The 26,983-nt window shown below is 44.0% G+C and overlaps 1 protein-coding gene across 1 annotated transcript in view; it reads right to left on the bottom strand.

Moving 5' to 3' along the window:
• Nucleotides 1-26,983, bottom strand: part of LOC144831343 (zinc finger E-box-binding homeobox 1-like) — a 421,511-nt gene that overhangs the window by 65,975 nt on the left and 328,553 nt on the right. The window contains exons 3-4 of the mRNA XM_078688986.1: nucleotides 20,699-20,806; nucleotides 17,763-18,001 (exon numbers count right to left, since the gene is read on the bottom strand). Of these exons, the coding sequence (XP_078545112.1) occupies nucleotides 17,763-18,001; nucleotides 20,699-20,806 (347 nt within the window). The remainder of the gene's footprint in view (nucleotides 1-17,762; nucleotides 18,002-20,698; nucleotides 20,807-26,983) is intronic.

Here is a 26,983-nt window from a genome sequence, read left to right as displayed (position 1 = left end):
AGTGGACTCAGCAAAATCCCTAGGCATAACCCTCGACTCCAATCTCAACATGCAGCATCACATCAGCAAGGCTACTAAAGGTGCGAACTTCCAAATCAATACCCTGAGGAAACTTAAACCCTTCCTACCAGCCAAAGACTTTCAAACTGCAGTACAAGCACTAGTAATCCCGCGAATTGAATACGGCAGCATCGCCCTCTGCGGTCTCCCGTTAACCACTACTGCACCCCTAAGAGCTTCTCTAAACGCTGCAGCGAGACTCATCACTGGGTCAAAAAAACACTCGCATATCTCCCCTGACCTGAAATCCTTGAATTGGCTGCCTTTTGAAGCCAGAATACACCTGAAAATCGCCTGCATGACACACAAGGCTGTACACCTGAGCTCTCCCGGATACCTCACTCAGAAGCTGTCAATCTCTGGCGGCTCTAGAATCACTAGAGGCACAAACAATCTTCTGCTAAAACCTCGAAGATTCCGGAAGGAAAAAACTTATAAACGCTCCTTCTCGGGAATGGCACCCAGAATCTGGAACTCACTTCCTCCTGAAACCAGGCTCATCTCCTCCATCACGCTTTTTAAGAAAGAAGTAAAAGCTATTCTTATGGCCAAATACACTTGACCTATTATTGTGGAGCTGTAAAGACTACACCGATCTGTACTTTTTCTGTTCGAACTCTACGACTATGTGTCTCACCTGTATTATTGTTTTACCTGACTATATATGCACACATGTAGTTGTAATATCTGCATTATTGATGTACCTGTTCTGCTTTGCTCCATCACGTACCTACCCATCTCACTTACTATGTTTAATTTCGCTACACCTAACGACCTGCTACTCACTCTCTTGTTGTACTCCCGGCCTTGTAAAGCGCTCTGATATCTGCAAAGATCTTGTTCGCGCTATATAAAACTTTCAAAATAAAATAAATAAATAAATCCTCAGCCTTTACAGATCTTTTTTTTTCAGGACATCGCCAGCGACGCTCATATAACATATGTTTCTCTGATATGATTTTTATGGTTGAGATAGAGCCTTAACACTTACATGACATATGACATATGGTGATTGTTATCTCCCTTTCAACAAACACAGCTATGTGCGTCTTTAGGAAACGATCCTATTGTCTTTCCTGCATAGGATAGACCCTAATTTCAAATGTTCATCGTATATGTCTTTTTCTGTCTAACCAGTGTAGAAAATGAAGCCTGAGAGAGGTGAAAATCAGAGGAATCTAAATCAACATGTTGGATTTGCAAGCCATTCACTTTGCATTGAAAGCCTTCCTGCTGTCCATCAAGGGAAGGCTGGTTCAGTTCCTCACAGGCAACACCACTGCCATATGGTATTTTAGCAAGCAGATTGGGGTGTGGTCTTGGGCCCTTTGCCAGAAAGCTGTGTAACTCTGAAACTGGCTGAATCGTCAGGGCATTTCCCTGATTGTACATCACCTTGAAAGGCCTTTAAACACCAGAGCGGAAGAAATTAACCGGCAATGCCTGGGGGGATCACAAATGATAAAAAGGGGTTTTCTTAGTAGCCATTAAAGTCGTTAAAGTGGTGACTGAGATCCAAGCCTTATGATCACAAGTGGCAGATGGTATGCCATTTTAATGAGGTTACATTAAGCACTCTTGCTTTCTTATTCAAAAACAACATTTCAGATGTCTTCGTAGAACAGACTATTTTGTTATATCCTTCCCTCCTGCACCCGTTTTCCTTAGTGGAGAACTCACTTCCTATACTATCTAGAAGGAGCACCTTTTGGTTTTATCTGGATAACACAGAAGGCACACGTAAAATACAAGTTTATTTATTAACAGTGGAATGACATATACTGGTTTTGCCTCTCCAAACTAATCGATAGCTAGACGTAAGAATGTCCTGCAACAGACATCCTGTTATCAGAAGGCAAATTGGCCAAATCTCAGTAGTAGTAGTAATACTTTATTCGGTATTCATGCACCATCAAAGTATGCATACACAATATCATAACAAATATATAACATTAAAAATACAGTTTAAAACAACAAGTAGCTCATTCAAACAATAAAATCAATACTACTCCAAATCCATTTCTATATACAAGTAGGGCAAAGATAATCTTGAGCTATGTGCAAATGAGCAGAAAAGGAACCACAAGTTTTTATCACAAAGCTCATAGGAATTTAAAATTGAAGATATGTATAAATAAAATTAACTGATATTCAAAATACATCATATTCGCTAGGCTACCCTTACTTCAGTTTTATTACTCTTAAACCAAATCACCTGTAAATATTTACTAATAGCAAAGACAATTACAGGTGAGGTATCACTCTTTAAAATTCTATAAGACACTAGATATCTGGTCAAACCCAAGTTCTGACATAATGGGCTGATCCATTTTCAGCAAATCCCAAGAGACCAGGATAAAAAAAAAACGTATATGTATATCGTCTTCCCTTTCCATGCCACAGGCTGGGCAAATGCTAGAGACTGAGTCTTTATTCCATTTAATAGTAAAGGATCTCAAAAGGAGAATACCAAAGCGAAAACGGATATAAATGCTTTTCACGAGAGGTGGAGAAACAGAATTTAAAAATTCCTCAAAACAAGGAAAAGACTTAAATCAAAAAACCTATTGGTCAGGGAACTATTTGTCTTGTTGTTAGTGTAACCCTCCTGGATGTATGACCAATAGCAAGATTTCAGGACATTAAGGGTAGTTTTGGAAATAATGAACGGGTCAGCCTATAGCCTTTGCAGTCCCAAACTACTCATCCAATCGGAAACAAATTTTACCCACAGTACTGACTTGGCGCCTGCTACATTTAGTAAATCTACAAGGGAGTCTCTATACTAACTTAACTCAGGGATAAGCCATAGACCACCTAATAAACAAGTGGTCTAAGTGTGGCCAAATCTGCAATTCTTTTTATTCCTAAGTCAAAGTATAGAGAAATAAGAGGCGAACTGGTCGGAGCAGAAACCAACTGCCTCACAAATTTGTTTTCAGCAGTGGATGATAAAGAAGCATCAGTGCAACCCCATGGCTCAACACCATAAAGTGCAGTGCTTTGTGACTTAGCACGATATACTTCAAGGGCCGGTGAGACCAAACGTGAGCTTGTTTGGCTATGCAATCGAATGATGGCGTTCGATCTTTGGCTCGATTAATAATGAGATTTTACAAAATTGTTCTATCCACTTAAAATTCTCCATTGCTTTTACCCTCAGATAATCAAAACTCTACACCCTCTCTAAGACTTCACCATCTACACTTATGATAGAGTGTTTCACCACTCCCTTCCCAAGCACCATATATTTGGTCTTATTAACATTAAGCTACAAGCCCCTAGATGTACAGAAACTTAGAATTTCTCAGCCAGGGTCTGGAGCCCCATGAGTGTCTTGAAAATAAGGAGGGAATTATTGCGAATAAAAGAATAGGTACCATTTTGTTGCACTGAGTAGGAGAATCATTTCTATAGCTCACCAGGATGTCTTCTACGTCATTCAAATGAAGGGTAAATAGCGTGGGAGCAAGAACGCACTCTTGGCGCACACCATGCTGGATAGGAATGAATTCATAAGACCACAATGAACCTGGGCAACATATTTTAGTGGTGCTAAGACATAAGGTAAGTCAGATTCCCCAGGGCCCCCATAGTTGATAAAACATGCCACAGGTTAGTGCATGGAATAAGATCAAAAGCAGCTCTGAGATCTATAAACACCTCATAAAGATTTTGGTGAGGTAATAAAACGTATTTCCAATACAATGTGGCGAATCTAAAAATTTGGTCAGAGGTACTAATCTTTGGTCGAAAACCAGCTTGAAGGGCAGACATGATATTATTAGAATCCACCCAGTTTGACACTTTCTCAAGAACTTGTTTAGCAAAGATCTTCTGTGCATTATCTATTAAACTGATTGGTCTGTAGTTTGAGGGGAACATGCATCACCTTTTTTATAAATTGTGATAATCTCGGCTCCTCTCCAAAAGTCTGTTATCTCCCCCCCACCCCCTACTGCGATGGCATTCGAAAGTAAGTTTAAATGAACTGTTCACATCTGGGGCTCTGATTTATATAGATCTGCTGGGTTTTTATCCGGGCCAGGTGTCTTAGCAGATTTTAAAGGGAATCGCTTTAGCTGCATCCTCCTTGCTAAAACCAACTGGGTCAGCAGCTTCTATGGCATCAGGATAAGATGTGTCTAGTATAGCCGCCTGGTCACTGCTCAGCCACAAGTTATTGTGATATTTTGCCGCATAAAGATCAGCGAAATGGGACACCCATTTTTCCACAGAAAAATGATGATGGTAGCTTTTCACTTTTTCTGTTCTAGGTTGGGCTAATGTACGCCAAAAGGACTGATTGTCATTTGTTTTAACAGCAGACAACATATCTTTCCAAATTGTTTCGTCCCAGTTCTTTTTAGCTGGATTTAAAGAAGCTTTGTAAATGCGTCTAGCTTTGGCTATATGAGTCCTGTCACCACCTACAGCAGCTGACCCCAAGGAGCGCTTAGTCTGTCTGCAGGCAAGATCGTACCATTTTACCTCTTCGCCCAAGGCTGGATTCTTGAGAACCACATCTTTATAAAATACCTTTTGTAGCTCTTTGAATAACAAACTATGTATATTTTGAAGTGGGATTCCTGCTTCACTTAACCCTATATAGATCGAAAGGAAGGTAAACAAGCATTGGAAATGCAATAGGTCTCGCATTAGAAAAGTTGTAGTTATTGGTCTTGTAAATGACATATTTTATTTATTTGTTGGTTTTTAAAATTGCTAAATTGATGGCTTTGTCATTTACAATGCCAATAGTTATAACTTTCGCGAATGTGACACCTATAGCATTTGGAATGCAACATGTTTTGTATTTACGTCACTTAGATGGCAGCTCTGGTCGTTAGGCCATATCTCTAGAGAGCAGGAGAGTGCAGCAGGGGAGAGAAGCACAGCAATGCAATAGGTCTCGCATTAGGAAAGTTTGAGCTATTGGTATTGTAAAGGACACATTTTTTATTTATGTGCTTGTTTTGAAAATAGCGAAATTAATAGCTTTGTTATTTACAATGGCAATAGTTTTATCTTTCGCAAATGTGACACCTATTGTAACACAATATGTGTTGTGAGGGTGAGTGAGGGTGAGGGGTTGAGGGTGAGTGAGGGTGAGGGGTTGAGGGTGAGTGAGGGTGAGGGTGAGTGAGGGTGAGGGGTTGAGGGTGAGGGGTTGAGGGTGAGTGAGGGTGAGTGAGGGTGAGGGTGAGGGTGAGTGAGGGTGAGGGGTTGAGGGTGAGTGAGGGCGAGGGGTTGAGGGTGAGGGTGAGTGAGGGTGAGGGGTTGAGGGTGAGTGAGGGTGAGGGTGAGTGAGGGTGAGGGGTTGAGGGTGAGTGAGGGTGAGGGTGAGTGAGGGTGAGGGGTTGAGGGTGAGTGAGGGTGAGTGAGAGTGAGGGTGAGTGAGGGGTTGAGGGTGAGTGAGGGGTTGAGGGTGAGTGGGGGTTGAGGGTGAGTGGGGGTTGAGGGTGAGTGAGGGTGAGGGGTTGAGGGTGAGTGAGGGTGAGGGTGAGGGGTTGAGGGTGAGTGAGGGTGAGGGTGAGTGAGGGTGAGTGAGGGTGAGGGTGAGGGGTTGAGGGTGAGTGAGGGTGAGTGAGGGTGAGGGTGAGTGAGGGTGGGTGAGGGTGAATGAGGGTGAGGGTGGGTGAGGGTGAGTGAGGGTGAGTGAGGGTGAGGGTGAGGGTGAGTGAGGGTGAGGGTGAGTGAGGGTGAGGGTGAGTGAGGGTGAGGGTGAGTGAGGGTGGGTGAGGGTGAGTGAGGGTGAGTGAGGGTGAGGGTGAGTGAGGGTGAGGGTGAGTGAGGGTGAGGGTGAGTGAGGGTGAGGGTGAGTGAGGGTGAGTGAGGGTGAGGGTGAGTGAGGGTGAGTGAGGGTGAGGGGTTGAGGGTGAGTGAGGGTGAGGGGTTGAGGGTGAGTGAGGGTGAGTGAGGGTGAGGGGTTGAGGGTGAGGGGTTGAGGGTGAGTGAGGGTGAGGGTGAGGGGTTGAGGGTGAGGGGTTGAGGGTGAGTGAGGGTGAGGGTGAGTGAGGGTGAGGGGTTGAGGGTGAGTGAGGGTGAGGGTGAGTGAGGGTGAGGGTGAGGGGTTGAGGGTGAGTGAGGGTGAGGGTGAGTGAGGGTGAGGGGTTGAGGGTGAGTGAGGGTGAGGGTGAGTGAGGGTGAGGGTGAGTGAGGGTGAGGGGTTGAGGGTGAGTGAGGGTGAGTGAGAGTGAGGGTGAGTGAGGGTGAGTGAGGGGTTGAGGGTGAGGGGTTGAGGGTGAGGGGTTGAGGGTGAGGGGTTGAGGGTGAGGGGTTGAGGGTGAGTGAGGGTGAGGGGTTGAGGGTGAGTGAGGGTGAGTGAGGGTGAGTGAGGGTGAGGGGTTGAGGGTGAGTGAGGGTGAGTGAGGGTGAGGGTGAGTGAGGGTGAGGGTGAGTGAGGGTGAGTGAGGGTGAGGGTGAGGGTGAGGGGTTGAGGGTGAGTGAGGGTGAGTGAGGGTGAGTGAGGGTGAGTGAGGGTGAGTGAGGGTGAGGGTGAGTGAGGGTGGGTGAGGGTGAGTGAGGGTGAGGGTGAGTGAGGGTGAGGGTGAGTGAGGGTGAGGGTGAGTGAGGGTGAGTGAGGGTGAGTGAGGGTGAGGGTGAGTGAGGGTGAGGGTGAGTGAGGGTGAGGGTGAGTGAGGGTGAGGGTGAGTGAGGGTGAGTGAGGGTGGGTGAGGGTGAGTGAGGGTGAGGGTGAGTGAGGGTGAGTGAGGGTGAGTGAGGGTGAGGGTGAGTGAGGGTGAGTGAGGGTTTGAGGGTGAGGGGTTGAGGGTGAGTGAGGGTGAGGGTGAGTGAGGGTGAGGGGTTGAGGGTGAGGGGTTGTGGGTGAGTGAAGGTGAGGGTGAGTGAGGGTGAGGGGTTGAGGGTGAGTGAGGGTGAGGGGTTGAGGGTGAGTGAGGGTGAGTGAGGGTGAGGGTGAGTGAGGGTGAGTGAGGGTGAGGGTGAGTGAGGGTGAGGGGTTGAGGGTGAGTGAGGGTGAGGGTGAGGGTGAGTGAGGGTGAGTGAGGGTGAGGGGTTGAGGGTGAGTGAGGGTGAGGGTGAGTGAGGGTGAGGGGTTGAGGGTGAGTGAGGGTGAGGGTGAGTGAGGGTGAGGGTGAGTGAGGGTGAGGGGTTGAGGGTGAGTGAGGGTGAGTGAGGGTGAGGGGTTGAGGGTGAGGGGTTGAGGGTGAGTGAGGGTGAGGGTGAGTGAGGGTGAGTGAGGGTGAGGGGGTGAGGGTGAGTGAGGGTGAGGGGTTGAGGGAGGGTGAGGGTGAGGGTGAGTGAGGGTGAGGGGTTGAGGGTGAGTGAGGGTGAGGGGTTGAGGGTGAGTGAGGGTGAGGGTGAGGGGTTGAGGGTGAGTGAGGGTGAGGGTGAGGGGTTGAGGGTGAGACAGACAGAGCAGACAACGCAAACACACACAGGAGGCTGCACGTACGGCAATCGCAGAAGGCTCACGCACACAGCGTGCACAAGGTATACCTACATAGCAGATGACGAAGTGAATGTACACACAAACTGTGCCTACAACAGTAAATGCATTCCTTTAGAGAACACACACTTAGAGTATACAAAACATGGCGCACGCCTGCGGGCATAGTCACAAATAGGCACCCATACAGTCTGCGAGTACAGCAGACGCATGCACACAGCAGAAGGCAGCCTGCATAGAAAGACACGAGTGGAGCGCACACGCAGGGACATTCACAGCGTCCACATGCACAGAGCGGGGTCACAGCTGACGCGGCGCTCGTGCAGGATACAACACACATGATTGAAGAGAGAGACAACTTGGAGGAATGCTTGTAGGTGTGTGTGTAGACGATGAGGGTGTGAAGCAGCAGGAATTTAATCTCCTATTTTTTTATATGAAATGTTGAGTTGCCCATAAAACCGTGTCTTGTTAAAAGGGTTATAAAAATAGTTATGATTAAAATCCGTGACTCGCTCACTTTTCTGATTGACATTGTATCAGCTGGGATAGATAGTCAAAGCTGTCTAGTAGAAACTTCCAGTAAATTAGTATCGGGAGAGGCGGCATAACATGATTATTCGCTCTGCATAGGAGCTCTTTAGATGATGCAGTCTAATAAAAAAAATAGAGGTTTGCCAATGACATTTTGCTCCAAATTCAAAGATACAGCTAACTGCTGATTTACCTTAATCAGTGACACGGTGAAGCATGAACGCATGCGGTAATGACGGAGATGCAGTTCTTGACCCGAGTTACAGTTTCACGTTTCTTACTGGGGGTTGTTTTGCAACTTTACAGATTGGAATAATAATAATCCACTTTGCTGAACAATATAACATGTGAATTCACCACGAACCTATTGCAACTCGGTGTAAAAAGATAAAATCCCAAATCAAGACACAAGTATTGTTGCAAAAGGTGGTGTGAAGCAGCAGGAAAAGACAGCACCAACCCTAACGAAAACGAGTCAAAAGAAACACGAGAGACGGCGGAGGGCATTGCTGTGGGGAGGGGGGAGGAGAAATGCGACACGGCGGGCAGGGGAGGGGGCGGAGCGGGTAGAGCGGCATGTGGGTGTGAAGCAGCCGGGGCCTTTGAAGTGAAGCTAAGCTTCACTTCAAAAGGTGTGGGAGGAATGCGGCTGAGGGAACAGACGGCGATTTGGTGATGTGCACGCGCATTTTAGGTCAATGCGCAAGCGCATTGACCTAAAAGCCACGGGCACAGCACCAAATCGCCGCAGTTAGGTAAACTTTGTTTAAAGCCCTATAGTCTCGCTCTGCTCAATGCGCATGCGCATTGACAGGCGAGACCTAAAAACGACCCATATATCTGGGTCACCAGTTTTTGATTGGACAAAACATTTGTCCACAAAACAAAACGCTGACTAGTAGTTAGTATAGGTTCTGGCACTAATGTGTAACCTATATTTGTTTTCCTTTCCAGGGATGCCCCAGTTAGCATTAAATTCAGGGAGTCATCGTCAGTATCTGGTCGCCGATCCACTTTCATATTGATCAGAAGTGGCCACAATCTCACACCTAAGATAAGAAAATCAATAACACTTGTATGGGAACCTCTCATGAAAGTACGGGCTAAATCTGGATCAGAAGGAGTACGTCCATTACATGCCCTCAGCCCGCTGCCCACCATTAGACAGGCTAATTTGAGAGCAGTGGCTGATAAATTAACCCTGGGTTACCCTGTAAGTGATGGATTGCCCCACATTTCGTCTTCTCTTCTGTGATCTCATTGGTATATGAGGAAGGTTCACAGGATGTATTAAAATCACCAGTCAATAGTGTTTTGTGTTTGTATGTAAAGAGCCTAAAAGATCTTCCAAAATAGATAAAGTGGGCGATTCATTACTCGCCGAGATAGTTCTAACATATATGTTTATATAAACCAAACTAAGCCCCGTTGGGACAGTAACACTAATCCCCATCAAGTCAGGACATTTCGACTGCAATAAAGTGTATGAGCTAAATACATTATTCTTAATTAGAATCAGAAGACCCTCAATTGCCCTCACATGGCGCTTGTTTTTTTTGCTTCCACACCAAAAGCAATAAACCCATCTACAAACACTTTTTCAATAGCCCAGGTCTCTTAGAAAATGCAAACATCATGATCACCAATATACGACACCCAATCAGGATTGACCAATTTTGATTAAATTCCTGCCAGATTCCAAGATAGTAGGCTAATGCTAGATTGTGAGTAATTGGCCCCAACTACCTCAAAGCCCTTCCCTGGACCGGAAACAAGCTTCCGAGGACCGGTTTCCGCCATTACAGCCGTCTTCAGCCCGGCTAGCTTGAATCCAGTGGCAAAGTGAGCAAGGGACTCACGTCTGAGCATACCCTGACAACTTATGGCGAACAAAGGGGTACAAAAGGGGGTGGTGATGGACGGAGCATCCGAACCAATCAAACACTCACGACACCAACTGGATCAGATAATACACTCAGATAATACACTCTCGGGGGGTAAGGAAGAAGAGACTATAGCCTGGATATTCAGTCAATTAATTGCATTCAGATTTAACACATCAGGGAGCAGAGCAATGAAGTGGCATTACCCTACTGGGTTAAATTGGGAGGGTGCACAATACAGCCTTCAAGAATACTATCATGGGGGGAAGTGCTTTCAGTCTAATTCCCAGCGGATTGCCCCCTGAAGATGACAGGTTCGAAGTTCAAAGTTTATAAGATTCTTGACCAACTGGTTAGCACACAATATAACCTGAATGCAATCATAATGCCAAATCGCAGTAGATGGTGACCTTATTCTGTTACAGGCTTCTGTTATGTAAAGCGTTCCTATCAGCAAGAGTACAGAATAATATTGCTCGAAATCTAATTAAAACTCTGTAACCATGTCCGTATTTTGCCCAGTCAACCTTGTGGCTAGTTATATTGACGAAGGGTTCCTTAGGTACATAGCTAAATCTGAGTGTTGTTTACATCGGTTCAGAAATTAGCCCAACCACTATGATTGGGAACAATACAGATCTGATATAGGTATTCAATTTAATTGTGGAGTAGGAACCACACTTCATATTTGTAGGTAGCGATTGTAACATACACTTATCGCCTATGTCCTCTGTTTTATTGCTGAAGTTGAGTCTTTTGCTCGTTAGATAATCTTAATATTAAGAAACCATGATTTACTGTGTGTAACTCTGAACTTAGGGCAAGTAGTCAAGTAGCATGGGCTAGGGATATGTAGGAGTGGGCCACCGCAGAATTAGTTCAGATGAAAAAAGTCAGGAGGGATGACAAACTTCAAGAAGATGCGAGGGCTAGGTACTTAATGATTACAGACCTAACCAAAGAGAAAGACCTTCCGGAGAGGGAGGTAGACCCATTACACTCCGCTCAGGGATGAAATGACACATTGGCGACACCCGAGGTCTCCCCTATGCCAGATAACGGCTTAGACAAGTCAGGTACACGATAAAGAAGACAGCCCTCTAACCTCAGGGGGAACGTAGCAGCCCATGACCGGGAGGGGGCACAATATCTAAGTTGTTGTTACTCATGGTTGAAAATGTGACAATGGCATATGCGATTTGTATGATAATGTTCGGAGTTAAGCAAAGAAGTAACTAATAGTCTATGTTAAGTGACCTTATATCCTTGTTGACCGGAAACGAGAATACTGTAATGTTGTAATATACTTGTTTGGGAATGTACTGTTACCACGCAAATGACAATAAAAATATTCCAAGTAGCAGCCACAGGGTCGTAGCTTGGTCAGTAAGACTGAGGAGGGCGAGCTTCAGATTTCCCAACTATCTCGCTGGCATATCTTGTTAAAAGGCATTATATAGGAAGGGCATGAAGGGGGCTTAAGAAGCTGTGGAAAGCGAAAAGAGGGTGGATTGTTAGAGGCACTTAAAACACGGGGTATATTATCAAGCAGGGCGTTAAAAATTATCGCAGTTTTAGTGGCAGAAAACTGCAGCTAAAGCGGCGAGAATGGGCTTGATAATATGGCCTTGTGAATTTTAATAAAAACCCATGTTCTGGTGTGAACATGGGCTTCTATTGGAATTCTCCAGGGCATATTATCAAGCCCATTATCGCCGCTTTAGGGGCAGTTTTCTGCAGCTAAACTGGCGATAATTTTAACGCCCTGCTTGTTAATAGGCCCCACGATATTTTGCAAACTAATCAACATTGCTGAAGACCTCAAGTAATGTGACAAGAGTGTGAGTGTGTGTGTGTTTTTGTCAGTGTGGGTATGTAAAAATCCCAGGTGAAATATGACAGACAATTTACAGTACCCGACTGAAAGCACTTGTACCCAATTATTTACTACAGAATACATTTTTTAGGGTAGTGTAAAACTCCCAAAACCTCCCCTCTGTAGAAACGCCCCTGAGCAGTCCCATTATCATATGCCCTTGAACCAACAACCGGAAAAGAATACCCCATACCTGAAGAGTAACTGAGTGAATAATATGGGTTTGTGGATAGGACTGGCGCATAGTTTTTAGGGCAGAGTTCCTTGACATGCAGTATGCAGAACTCAATGGGTCCGCGATGCCTAAGCAGGGTGTCTGCGACTGTTTGCAAAATTAAATAATTTTGGAAGATTAATAGTATACGTATACGTGAAAACACAAAATGTAAAAATTCTAATTTTAAATGATCGGTAAATGTGAAGGAATTAAACATTGGAGACTAAGGGCCAGATGTAGAACCCACCAATTAGCGAGTCACAAATTGCGTCGCGTTTTTTTGCTAATTGGGATGCACAACAGTGTCTGAGACACTGTTTGCGATTCCCAAAGGGGTTGCAAATTGCATGCCTCATGCATATTAATTAGGCTGTCGCAATTTGCGAACCCATTGGGAATGGTTGGCACTCCCAGGAATGGTGGCCTGCTGGGGTCAGCAGACCTCCATGTCTGGGACTGCTTTTAAATAAAGCAAATACCAGGAGTTTGTGTTTGCACTGCTTTTAAATAAAGCTGTTTTTTTTTAATGCAGCCCGTTTTTTTATTAAAAGAAAACGAGATGCACTTAAAAAATAAAAAGGAAACTTTTCAGTTTAATTTTTTAAGGGCTGGCACTTAAAAAATATTTACGCATGCATTCACAATGGGAAGGGGTCCCCTGGGGAACCCTTCCCGTTTGCGAGTGCTTTACCACCCTTCTGAGAAGGGTGGTAAACTGAGAGTGTTTTGCGACCTCAGTTGCGGTCGCAAAACATTCTTATATAGCTTAAGGAGTCGCTATTAGGAAGGGACGCCCTTGATCGCCTCTTCCTAATAGCGAGTCGCTAATCCTATTTTGCAAGTCGCAAATTGATTTGCGACTCGCAAAATAGGATTAGTACATGGACCACAGGTTTTTTGCAGGCACAAGCGGGTCTAAAACCCATTTGCGCACGCAAAAAACCTTTGTACATTTGGCCCTAAATATCTACTTAGCATTCTCAGCTTGATTCATGGGTGCAGAGTGTGTGCAGCAAATAGAATCTAGTATGGACGACTGGTGGCCCCAAGTGAAGCGCATGCATTGACCGACAAAACGTAAGCACGGATTAGTAAGAACAAAAAAGACAAACTGCTATGCTAGAGTGTAGCCTATTACGTCTTCTTTTAAAAATGATACCAAATATTGAAAAACTCCAACCTTCCCATTAAAATTAAACTATGGGTTTTGTATATTTTTGGCTTGTCATACAAATAAATTATTTTGTAACTTGTGTAACTGCTGGTGTATACTTGTTTCTATATTTTCCTGTATCATTTTGAGGTACACATCATAGAGATTGTTTAAGCTGGGTCCCTGGCTTCCAGTAGTGATTCAGTGGGGGGTCCCCAAAGTCAAAAATGTAAGACCTGCTGCTCTATGTCACACTCTGGCTCACATTTAAGGATTTGGACTGAATGAACAGTGTTTAAATGTGGTCCTGGTTATATTTTTATAGGGCAAGGCTTGACTGCTTCCTAGAAATGTGCATTTGGTATTCCAGTAGTGAATGGAGCAACTTTGTCAGCCATACATTTTATCAACCATTCTCACACATGATGAATTCTTGAGGAAGTCGGTTTTCCACATATTAAAATATCTGGGTGCTAATTTATTTACTGCGTGGATCCTTTGTTTGCAGGTGTTTTGTAAGAACTGCTCAATATGTGTGATCAAAAAATTGAGTACAGATTCCCCCCCCCCGGCAAACATGGTAAGAAGTTCCATCCTCTGTGTGGCAGGCAATTCTTGGAAGCTGGCAAAGTTGTTATTACATTTATTACATTTGATGAAGTTGGTAATTGTTGCATTTAACTAAGCAGTGAAAATATGAGCTTCTTTGTCATGTAGGCCTTTCTCAAAAAAAGACTATGCAAATCCCCTTTTTTCAGAAACATGTTAAAGCAATAATGTGGTTACTTTTTCTTTTCATTAAAGTAAAACGGAAACACATTAAAATGATTCACTTTTTTTCTAGAAAGCAGCCTACCAATTTCTCATTATTTCATCTTTTCCTCACAAAAACATTTACGTGGTTCTTTTTTTCTTACAGTTTGAACAATTTCTAACTTTATGACATTTGTGAAGTTCATTTTTACAAGGCGTGTTAAATGTAACTCTTTTAACTCTCAAAGCCTGAATTGTGCTGCGCTCCCCGACTTGTGGATGACGTGCTTGTTGCATTGCTGATACCAGCGTGGAGAGGTCATTTGCCAACACCAAGAGAAAGTCACACTGTGGTGGAAACAGAAATTCCACGCAGGTATCACCCACCAGATTAATCAGGCACAGTTGTTGGAGAGAGTTAAAGGGTAAACAAGCATGGATAGGAAATATAAAATGTACAAGTAGAAAGGAAGAGAATGTTATAGAGGAAGAGTACAGGGGTTCCTCTTGTTTTGAATAGACAGATTTCAAATGAACACAAGGAGTAAAGTAAGCACAAGAGACACATAGATGTCAAAACAAAACGTATGGGCATTTGATACTTCAGATATAAATTCGCTAAATCATGAAAATATATATATATATATATGTATATATATATATATATAAGAGGTTGCTGCTCCGGTGGTTGCACTCGCTGGAAGTCTGGCCCCAAGCAGGGCGGCTCCTTCAAAGCATCTCCCCACACTCACGCCGCCTACGCGTTTCAGGATGTGTCCCTTCCTCTGGGAGGCTTACACACACAATGAGGAACACCAGCATGTTTGTAAGGTAATCCCACCTTTATTTTCAAAGTAACCCTGATGGAGAGCAGGTGAGTGATGAAGCAAAGCATGAGGGGATTTGAAGTCCTTTTACATTTTGCATATCCATGTGGACGCCTGCGTCCCCATAGTGGAAGAATAAAAACATGGGACAAACAAGGTTCGAAGTGCTTCCCTGAAATGAAAACAGCCCCTCCAGCTCTGCAATGCCTTGGTAAGTCCATAGCTGCAGACCCACTGGGGTCTCATGGTGGTGCAAACCGTGGCCTGGGCTTAGCCACAAATATTTTTTAAAAAAAAGAGGTTGCCGCTCCAGTGGTTGCACTCGCTGGAAGTCTGGCCCCAAGCAGGGCGGCTCCTTCAAAGCATCTCCCCACACTCACGCCGCCTACGCGTTTCAGGATGTCTCCCTTCCTCTGGCCGGCTTACACACACAGTGAGGAACACCAGCATTTTTGTAAGGAAATCCCACCTTTATTTTCAAAGTAACCCTGATGGAGATCAGGTGAGTGATGAAGCAAAGCATGATGAGATTTGAAGTCCTTTTACATTTTGCATATCCAGAGGGTCCTGGCAATTTAATCCCTTTAAAGTTTTGAAAGTATGCGCGTTCTCAGGGCAAACAGACTTCGCTCAAAATTGTTCACGTGTAAAGTGCGCAAATGAAAAGTAACTCATCAGTTACCTTTAATTTGTGCACTTTACATGTGAACAAGGCTGCGGACGCAGTCAAAACGCGTTGTGTTAATAAACATCTCCGCAGAACATCAATTTTGAACGAAGTCTGTTTGCCGTGAGAGCGCGCGTACTTTCAAAACTTTAAAGGGATTAAATTGCAGGTACCCTCTGCCGGCGTGTGGGCCACTTTCTGTGGGTCCCCGTCGATCCGGGGGAGCAAACTCTGGAATTGAATATATATATATATATATATATATATATATATATATATATATATATATATACACACACACACACACACACACACACACACACATATATATACACACACACATTATATATTAGCCTTTTGTATTATTTAATTTTTGAGGAAGTTTAAAATCCAAAGTTATTCTGTGAACCTTAATTTGTGTTTGTTCATTATGTGACAACACATTTATGGATGCATATATTATTTATATTTATAAATTATAGAACATCTTTAATTCAGCCCAGATACTGGGTTTTTACCCACTTCTCTGTTCTGGTTGCTTTAATTAATCACATACTATTAAAATATGTTGAGGTAATAATAAGAGTTCCAGACCATCAAGCACATCTGAGCCAAATAAGGTTCCAATTATTGTGAAACAGGACCCAATAGGTTTAGCTACAATCCTGATATGCTGTACTCTAACAACTTGAATCATTGAAGTCAACATGAAAGGGATCGACTTGCAACTAGTTAATAAGCGACTAGTGCCCAGCAACCCCTAGAACTATCCAGTGGATTCCAGTAGAAACTCTTCTTCAAATTATTTCCCCAGAAATTTGAAAAATGGGCTTATAGAAAGCACTTTATTAACTTAACCACACAGTATTCCAGAAGCACTATTTCATGCCAGATAATTTCATGACACTAACACTACTAGCTATGAAGGTCAAAAATGGCAAACACAAGAGTCTTCTGACCTGTTTTATAGACTAGTTTGGCATTTGATTAGAAAAAGGGAGCCCAACCGTGGCCTACATGTGAACTTTTGGGAATTGATGAAAACCAACTGTATTTTATCATTGAACTCGATAAACAAACCTGGATAAGAGTAATACTGTCTGGCAATATGCGAATTTCACCCAAAATCACATCAGAAACAGACATAAACTGGTGCTCTTTAATCCTTTTACTTTTTTGATCTACATATAGTAGATTACTAATCAATCTCAGACACAGCTGACAGAATCGGCCAAATCAGAGTAACATATAGAAGTAATCTGACTTACATGGGTGGTCTGGCTTTAAAAGACATTTCCCCACATGAGACTTGATTTTTTCTTTTAAAGACACAGTTGTTGCTGCAAGCAGCGATTGTAACAATAACAAACGCTCTCGAAATCTTGTTTGAGAAATCCAGAAAAGCAACAGTGAAATTCTTTCAGTGTGTGAGTGATTTTCGCATAATTTGTGTTCAGGAATGAAGTGAAGCCCTTCTTCCTTTCCATGCAAAAAGGTAATTTCTAGGCCACAGCACAGTCACTACGACCTTATATTTATGACTTGGTCTGCCCCTTCCATGCTGACCTTTTAGAGCACTAACCAGTTTGGAAACCTCCCTATTTCTCTTTACGGTTACGTGTAACTCTCAAACGGCCACGGGGCCCTTGTCATAATATTTGTTTTTGTGTTCTAATTTTTTATTGACATTTTGAGAAAATTACATCATAAGTACAATAAAGTTAATAATAACTTACAATTTGAATATGAATAAATATACGAAATATATGGAAAAGAAAAAAAAAGCATATATGACAATTACGAAGCACCAATACATAACACTTACAACTATAAAGATAAATAGCAAGGTATACAGTTGAATTAATATGGTGTGAGAGACGTTAAATATTTAAATAATGCACCTTGTCATAATATTGTGGTATGGAAAATGCAGTGAGAAAGCAGGGCAACTAATGGAGAGAAATAGTTTCCCATTGCTAATATTTGTTTTGTGTTTGTTTAGGCTGAATCGTTAAATTACAGAAGTTCAGCGACAGGCTGCATTCTGTACTTATAAAGTTGCAAGAACAGGATAGTCGAGCTTATGCCATGCCAATCCAATCCGATTTTTGGGATACCCAAGATGCATTGTATGTCCAATTAATTCAAGTGGGTATCCTTAACATGTGGCAGGGATGGGACCATCCTTGAACCAACAAGTGAAAGGTTTAGAGCACGACCTAAGGGAATCTAGGAGGTTTGCAGACAGGTCAGCGATTCTGAAAGGCCTGTAGGACTGGGACAGGCCCAGATGCGCAGCTTGGCATTTTCAGTAAAAAAATGTGATTTACCTGCAGTACATCTGCCCATATCCCCCCAAAAGACCCTGCGCTGCCGCTCACCTGGATATGGTCAGAGGAGGAGTTGCTGTTGGCCAACTGAGCAGAGTGGAGTGCCATGTGCAGCTCTAGCTGGACCCCAAACTGGACCGTGTGACCACAGAGTGGGCAGGTGAAGTTTCCCTCTGGCTTGTGATGGTCTCTGAGGTGGTCACTCAGGGAGATGCTGCTTCTGCACTCTTGCTTGCAGTGTGGGCAGTGAAGTAGCTGAGAAAAGGCCTTCAGAGCTTCAAACGTCCTGTCTAGAAGAAAGCAGACCACATTTGCCATTCGAAGCTGCAAACTTAACCTACCTACCTGAACTGCATGCTGAAACTGCTGGAGCATCTGTGCCTGTCCAGAATGATGATGCCTGCAAAGATATGATCCCGCAGTTTCCAGCCGTGGCCCGTGCAGGTAAGAGCGGTGGGGCGGGGTTTCGGGGAGGATTCGACAGACGACCAACAGGTGAAATTAAATAAATAAATAAATTCCCCTCGTTGTCGTCTTTTTAACCCCCCCCCCCCCCCCCCCCCCCCAGCCCCATTGCTCTTACCTGCACGGGCCGCAGCAGGCCGTTTCCCACATCCCTTGCAAGCTGCGACCAAGCATGCATGGTTACTTTCTTATTCATGTTGTGTTTTCATGATATTTATGGATAGGTCAGTGAGACTCATCATAAGTAATGTGAAAAAGCTTAATTAAAAGTGTTTGCTACTGCAAACCCGCTTAGCATTCTTAGGATGTGCCTTGAAATAAGACATTGCACCATAAAATACATTTACTTGCATCATTGAGTTCTCGGTCACAGCAGGCAAGGCTACTTTCTGAAATGTTCTTGTTGTAGGCGCTCAGACTTGTTGGTGTTTTATAATAATAGGTTATTTATCATGTATAATTAGCTCACATGCCTTGTGTATCACAATGATGGAAATTGTTATACTAATCTTAGCAGCCATAAGATAAAAATGGGTAATGAACATTAGAAACATCCAAATTATTTAACATCCCACATCCATACAAGCTGTAATACTTGGCTTACATTCTATCTAACACATATATCTATATTATTATCATCCTCATGATTATTTTATCAGCTGAATGATTAGTTCTTTTCCTTACTACTTTATGCTAAGCCATGTACTATCCCATTATATCACTGTTTTTTTTCAATACCTACGGGCACGAGAGATACTTATCATTGTATCCCACAGGGATTTATATTAATTCCATTGGTATTAACAGACATTTACTGACTTCACCTATGAATTACTGTGAAAGATTTTCAGCATATATATTGTGGACTGTTATGTTATAGGATCTATGAATATATTTGCATGATATGATTTTAAGCCCTGAGGAAGATCCAGGAATAGTTGGAGCAAAACGTGTTGGCTGGATTTTATCTATTTTTGATAATTGAATAAACACAGTAAAAAAAATATTTGGAATATGTATTAGATTTCTACTATTTGCTGGTGCACCTTTCCATGTGCTATACTATACCTGCATACTTAGGATTCAGGCCTACAGTCGGATGACGGCATTCCTTAATTCGCCCCAAGAAACCAATTTTTGTGTCTGTCCAAATTCTTAGGTCTCGTTAGATCTTTCTCCTCAATAATTCTTTATGAAGAGGGGAAGTGAAACTGTTATGCAGTCTCTCGAATATGTATCACTGAACAAACCATGCCTCGGATAGAGACATGTCCAAAGGCAAGCAAATTTATCAAAATATGTTTGCTTCCACAACTGCTCTGTTGTCGGGCTAGATGGCCTTGTAATGTTGCTCACTACATGTAGAAATGTGGGAAACAGAATGGAAGTGCATTTCTGTTTTCTTATTAGCATGACTAATGTGGCAATCTCGCACACTTCGGTAGTTATGATTGTAATTCAAAGCATTTGTTTTCTAGGCCCTAAACCTTCAATTTATGCACCATAAAGACTTAGGTGCTGATTTATATCTTGTGGAGAGGGTACTTTGTCGCAACAGAGTATCCTCCCCGCCAATGATAGTGGCCCATTTCCAAAATCTAATTGTCCCCAGATCTTAAGTTTGGCCTGATGGCCCTGGGCTCTCGGAGAAATGGCTACATATCCGTCCACCCAATTTAGATGGGTCGACATGTAGGGGCATATTATCAATCAGGGCGATAGGCAATTATCGCCGCTTTAGCGGCCGTTTTCTGCCGCTAAGCGGCGATAATTCTATCGCCCTATTAGCAAGCTGTCGCTAACTGATGTTAGCGACAGCTTTTAGGCGATAGCGAACGGTTTGGGGCCCGCTTTGCATGTCAGCAATGTTTATCGCTAATGACATGCAAAGTGGGCGTACCCAACCAGTTAGCGACTGAAAGCAGTCGCTAACGTCGCTATCGCCTATTAGCAAGGCAGGCGTAGCGATGGAAATATTTGCGCTAAACGCGAATATCTCCAAATACTAACAGAGACGTTTCAAGGCATTGGCACAGTGGGCAGTTGCACCGGCCCCCACTTCCGAAGTGTCCTTCACTGAAAGCGAACATTCTCTGTTTCACCTCTGTCTTTTTCTGTATCTCAACGTCGCTCCTGCTCTTTGCCTACTCCTGACTCAGTGTCATGTTAAGGATTTTTATTTCAACTATTTTTGCGTAAACCTAATCCTTTTCTTCGAAAGTTTAACATGTCATTCAGTATTATTTGCAATCATGCGGGTTTGAGTTTGCAGAAAATGGGTAGTAAAGCACAATGATATTCTGAACATGGACCCAAATATATCAATACTCCTTAAAATGACAGGGTGCACTAGTTTTATTTTCGCTCTTTGAACCATTAATTTGCCTCAGAACACTCAAGGTCCAATTACAGGCATGAGGTCCACGTCTTCATATGTGAGAATATTTCTTGGAGATGGAAGAGTTTGGAAGTCTTATAGCTGGAGCCCAGTGCAGTGGGGATAACTGCTCTTTACCTCTTACCTGCCTCTTGACATTCAGGGTCTTCCGGTGCTCCTGGGTGGAGAATGGCTGAGCTGATGCACGAGTCCCCACTGCTGCCTCTGGACAACCCCTCCTCCTCTGCCATCGCTGAAAGAAAGCAATTCAACATGTTTAGAGACGTTTATTTAGGAAGAGAAGGGAGAGCCCTGAGTCCAGTCTTCTCTGTGGACTGTGTCTAAGGTCAGGGTGCTGAGTTAACTGATCTTAGTGCTCAGTTGCTAGGTGAACTAGCGAATAGGCCAGGATGCCTAGGGTTATAGAGTGTAAGTGTTTAACGTGCTTCCTAGGGTGATATAGATGTTTAGCACACTGCCCCTAGGGTGATAAAGTGTGGGTGTTTAGCACACTGCCCCTAGGGCGATAGAGTATAGAAGTTTAACGCGTTCCCTCTAAGGTGATAGAGTATAGGTGTTTAGCGCGCTCCCTAGGGTGATAGAATGTAGATGTTTAGCAAACTGCCCCTAGGGTGATAGAGTATGGGTGTTTAGCACGGGATGTATGATGGTACAATGCATACCGTTACAACGCGTACCTTTACGCCGCAGGATTAACAACGCAAGTCATTACAACGACTTGAGTTGGGGGGCACTGGATAGTGAATAGTTTAATAAACTATTCCAACTCCAGGCCCCGTGGATAGTAGGGAAGATGTTGGATAGTAAATTAAACTATCCCCTATCCTAGAGCGCCCTCCAGCGAAAGTCGTTGTAACGACTTTCATTGTAAATCCCGCGTTGTAACGGTACTGCGTTGTAACGGTTCCGTTGTAAAGGATGTTTCCCTTAGCACGCTGCCCCTAGGGTGAGAGAGTACAGATGTTTAGCATACTGCCCCTAGAGTGATAAATTATGGGTGTTTAGAACACTGGCCCAATGGTGATAGAGTATAGAAGTTTAATGCTCTAGGGTGATGGAGAATGAGTGTTTAGCACACTGCCCCTAGGGTGATAGAGTATAGGTGTTTAGCACACTGCCCCTAGGGTGATAGAATATAGATGTTTAGCACACTTCCCCTGGGGCAATAGAGTATAGATGTTTAGAACACCGCCCCTAGTGCGATAGAGTATAGAAGTTTAACACATTGCCTCTAAGGTGATAGAGTATAGGTGTATAGCATACTGCCCCTACAGTTATAGAGAATGAGTGTTTAGCGCTCTCCCTGGAGTGATAGAGTATAGGTGTTTAGCACGCTGCCCCTAGGGTGATAGAGTATAGATGTTTAGCACACTGCCCGTAGGGTGATAGAATATAAATGTTTAGCACACTGCCCAAGGGTGATAGAGTATGGGTATTTAGCTTACTGCTCCTAGGGTGATAGAGTATGGGTGTTAAGCACACTGCCCCTAGGGTGATAGAGTATAGTTTAACGTGCTGCCTCTAGGGTGAAAGAGTATATGTGTTTATCACTCAAGCGATAGAGTATAGATGTTTAGCACACTGCTCCTAGGGTGATAGAATATAGACGTTTAGCACACTTCCCCTAGGGTGATAGAATATAGATGTTTAGCACACTTCCCCTAGGGCGATAGACAATAGATGTTTAGAACACTGCCCCTAGGGTGATAGAATATAGATGTTTAGCACACTGCCCAAGGGTGATAGAGTCCGGGTATTTAGCTTCCTGCTCCTAAGATGATAGAGCATGGCTCTTTAGCCCACTACCCCTAGGGTGATCGAGTATAGTTTAACACGCTGCCTCTAGGGTGAAAGAGTACATGTGTTTAGCACTCACTCTAGAGTGATAGAGTATAGATCTTTAGCACACTGCCCCTAGGGTGATAGAGTATGGGTGTTTAGCACACTGCCCCTAGGGTGATAGAGTATAGTTTAACGCGCTGCCTCTAGGGTGAAATAATATATGTGTTTAGCACTCACCCTAGGGTGATAGAGTATAGATGTTTAGCACACTGCCCCTAGGGTGATGGAGTATGGGTGTTTAGCACACTGCCCCTAGGGTGATAGAGTATAGTTTAACGTGCTGCCTCTAGGGTGAAAGAGTATATGTGGTTAGCACTGACCCTAGGGTGATAGAGTATGGATGTTTAGAACACTGCCCCTAGTGCGATAGAGTATAGAAGTTTAACACATTGCCCCAAAGGTGATAGAGTATAGGTGTATAGCATACTGCCCCTACGGTTATAGAGAATGAGTGTTTAGCGCTCTCCCTGGAGTGATAGAGTATAGGTGTTTAGCACGCTGCCCCTACGGTGATAGAGTATAGATGTTTAGCACACTGCCCAAGGGTGATAGAGTCCGGGTATTTAGCTTCCTGCTCCTAAGATGATAGAGCATGGCTCTTTAGCCCACTACCCCTAGGGTGATCGAGTATAGTTTAACACGCTGCCTCTAGGGTGAAAGAGTACATGTGTTTAGCACTCACCCTAGAGTGATAGAGTATAGATGTTTAGCACACTGCCCCTAGGGTGATAGAGTATGGGTGTTTAGCACACTGCCCCTAGGGTGATAGCGTATAGTTTAACGCGCTGCATCTAGGGTGAAATAATATATGTGTTTAGCACTCACCCTAGGGTGATAGAGTATAGATGTTTAGCACACTGCCCCTAGGGTGATAGAGTATGGGTGTTTAGCACACTGGCCCTAGGGTGATAGAGTATTGGTTTAACATGCTGCCTCTAGGGTGAAAGAGTATATGTGGTTAGCACTGACCCTAGGGTGATAGAGTATAGATGTTTAGCACACTGCCCCATGGGTGATAGAGTATGGATGTTTAGAACATTGCCCCTAGTGCGATAGAGTATAGAAGTTTAACACATTGCCTCTAAGGTGATAGAGTATAGGTGTATAGTATACTGCCCCTACGGTTATAGAGAATGAGTGTTTAGCGCTCTCCCTGGAGTGATAGAGTATAGGTGTTTAGCACGCTGCCCCTATGGTGATAGAGTATAGATGTTTAGCACACTGCCCGTAGGGTGATAGAATATAGATGTTTAGCACACTGCCCAAGGGTGATAGAGTATGGGTATTTAGCTTACTGCTCCTAGGGTGATAGAGTATGGGTGTTAAGCACACTGTCCCTAGGGTGATAGAGTATAGTTTAACGTGCTGCCTCTAGGGTGAAAGAGTATATGTGTTTAGCACTCAAGCGATAGAGTATAGATGTTTAGCACACTGCTCCTAGGGTGATAGAATATAGACGTTTAGCACACTTCCCCTAGGGTGATAGAATATAGATGTTTAGCACACTTCCCCTAGGGTGATAGACTATAGATGTTTAGCACACTGCCCCTAGGGTGATAGAATATAGATGTTTAGCACACTGCCCAAGGGTGATAGAGTCCGGGTATTTAGCTTCCTGCTCCTAAGATGATAGAGCATGGCTCTTTAGCCCACTACCCCTAGGGTGATCGAGTATAGTTTAACACACTGCCTCTAGGGTGAAAGAGTACATGTGTTTAGCACTCACCCTAGAGTGATAGAGTATAGATGTTTAGCACACTGCCCCTAGGGTGATAGAGTATGGGTGTTTAGCACACTGCCCCTAGGGTGATAGAGTATAGTTTAACGCGCTGCCTCTAGGGTGAAATAATATATGTGTTTAGCACTCACCCTAGGGTGATAGAGTATAGATGTTTAGCACACTGCCCCTAGGGTGATAGAGTATGGGTGTTTAGCACACTGCCCCTAGGGTGATAGAGTATTGGTTTAACATGCTGCCTCTAGGGTGAAAGAGTATAGGTGGTTAGCACTGACCCTAGGGTGATAGAGTATAGATGTTTAGCACACTGCCCCTAGGGTGATAGAGTATGGATGTTTAGAACACTGCTGCTAGGGTGCTAGAGTGTAGTTTAACATACTGCCTCTAGGGTGATAAAATATAGGTGTTTAGCACGCACCCAAAGGGCGATAGAGTGGAGATGTTTAGCACACTGCCTCTAGGGTGACAGAGTATAGATGTTTAGCACACTGCCCTTAGGGTGACAGAATATAGATGTTTAGCACTCTGCCCCTAGGGTGATAGAGAATAGATGTTTAGCACACTGCCCCTAGGGTGACAGAGTATAGATGTTTAGCACACTGCCCGTAGGGTGACAAAATATAGATGTTTAGCACCTTGCCCCTAGGGTGATAGAGTATAGATGTTTAGCACACTGCCCCTAGGGTGATTGATTATAGTTGTTTAGCACACTGCCCCTAGGGTGATAGAATATAGATGGTTAGCACGCTGCCGCTAGGGTGATAGAGTATAGATGTTTAGCACACTGCCGCTAGGGTGACAGAGTATAGATGTTTGGCACTCTGCTCCTAGGGTGATGGAGTATAGATGTTTAGCACACTGCCGCTAGGGTGACAGAGTATAGATGTTTAGCACACTGCCGCTAAGGTGACCGAGTATAGATGTTTAGCACACTGCCGCTTGGGTGACAGAGTATAGATGATTAGCACACTACCCCTAGGGTGACAGAGTATAGATGTTTAGCACACTGCCCTTAGGGTGACAGAATATAGATGTTTAGCACTCTGCCCCTAGGGTGATAGAGAATAGATGTTTAGCACACTGCCCCTAGGGTGACAGAGTATAGATGTTTAGCACACTGCCCCTAGGGTGACAGAGTATAGATGTTTAGCACACTGCCCGTAGGGTGACAAAATATAGATGTTTAGCACCTTGCCCCTAGGGTGATAGAGTATAGATGTTTAGCACACTGCCCCTAGGGTGATTGAGTATAGTTGTTTAGCACACTGCCCCTAGGGTGATAGAATATAGATGGTTAGCACGCTGCCGCTAGGGTGATAGAGTATAGATGTTTAGCACACTGCCGCTAGGGTGACAGAGTATAGATGTTTGGCACTCTGCTCCTAGGGTGATGGAGTATAGATGTTTAGCACACTGCCTCTAGGGTGACAGAGTATAGATGTTTAGCACACTGCCGCTAAGGTGACCGAGTATAGATGTTTAGCACACTGCCGCTTGGGTGACAGAGTATAGATGTTTAGCACACTGCCCCTAGGGTGACAGAGTATAGATGTTTAGCACTCTGCCCCAAGGGTGATAGAGTATAGATGTTTAGCACACTGCCCCTAGGGAGATAGAGTATAGTTGTTTAGCACACTGCCCCTAGGGTTATAGAATATGGATGTATAGCACACTGCTGCTAGGGTGACAGAGTATAGATTTTTAGCACACTGCAGCTAGGGTGACAGAGTATAGATGTTTAGCACACTGCCGCTAAGGTGACAGAGTATAGATGTTTAGCACACTGCCGCTTGGGTGACAGAGTATAGATGTTTAGCACACTGCCCCTAGGGTGACAGAGTATAGATGTTTAGCACTCTGCCCCAAGGGTGATAGAGTATAGATGTTTAGCACCCTGCCCCTAGGGTGACAGAGTATAGGTGTTTAGCACGCACACTAGGTTGATAGAGTGGAGATGTTTAGCACACTGCCTCTAGGGTGACAGAGTATAGGTGTTTAGTACACTGGCCCTAGGGTGATAGAGTATAGATGTTTAGCACACTGCCCTTAGGGTGACAGAGTATAGATGTTTAGCACACTGCCCCTAGGGTGATAGAGTATAGATGTTTAGCACACTGCCCCTAGGGTGACAGAATATAGATGTTTAGCACACTGCCGCTTGGGTGACAGAGTATAGATGATTAGCACACTACCCCTAGGGTGATAGAGTATAGATGTTTAGCACACTGCCCCTAGGGTGATAGAGTATGGGTGTTTAGCACACTGCCCCTAGGGTGATAGAGTATTGGTTTAACATGCTGCCTCTAGGGTGAAAGAGTATAGGTGGTTAGCACTGACCCTAGGGTGATAGAGTATAGATGTTTAGCACACTGCCCCTAGGGTGATAGAGTATGGATGTTTAGAACACTGCTGCTAGGGTGCTAGAGTGTAGTTTAACATACTGCCTCTAGGGTGATAAAATATAGGTGTTTAGCACGCACCCAAAGGGCGATAGAGTGGAGATGTTTAGCACACTGCCTCTAGGGTGACAGAGTATAGATGTTTAGTACACTGGCCCTAGGGTGATAGAGTATAGATGTTTAGCACACTGCCCCTAGGGTGACAGAGTATAGATGTTTAGCACACTGCCCCTAGGGTGATAGAGTATAGATGTTTAGCACACTGCCCCTAGGGTGACAAATATAGATGTTTAGCACACTGCCGCTTGGGTGACAGAGTATAGATGATTAGCACACTACCCCTAGGGTGACAGAGTATAGATGTTTAGCACACTGCCCTTAGGGTGACAGAATATAGATGTTTAGCACTCTGCCCCTAGGGTGATAGAGA

The sequence above is a fragment of the Lissotriton helveticus genome, chromosome 1_1, assembly GCF_964261635.1.
Source record: "Lissotriton helveticus chromosome 1_1, aLisHel1.1, whole genome shotgun sequence".
In the NCBI taxonomy this organism is placed as follows: domain Eukaryota; kingdom Metazoa; phylum Chordata; class Amphibia; order Caudata; family Salamandridae; genus Lissotriton; species Lissotriton helveticus.
Note: the sequence above shows the minus strand (reverse complement) of the source record. Positions and strands in the feature narration are given on the sequence as shown.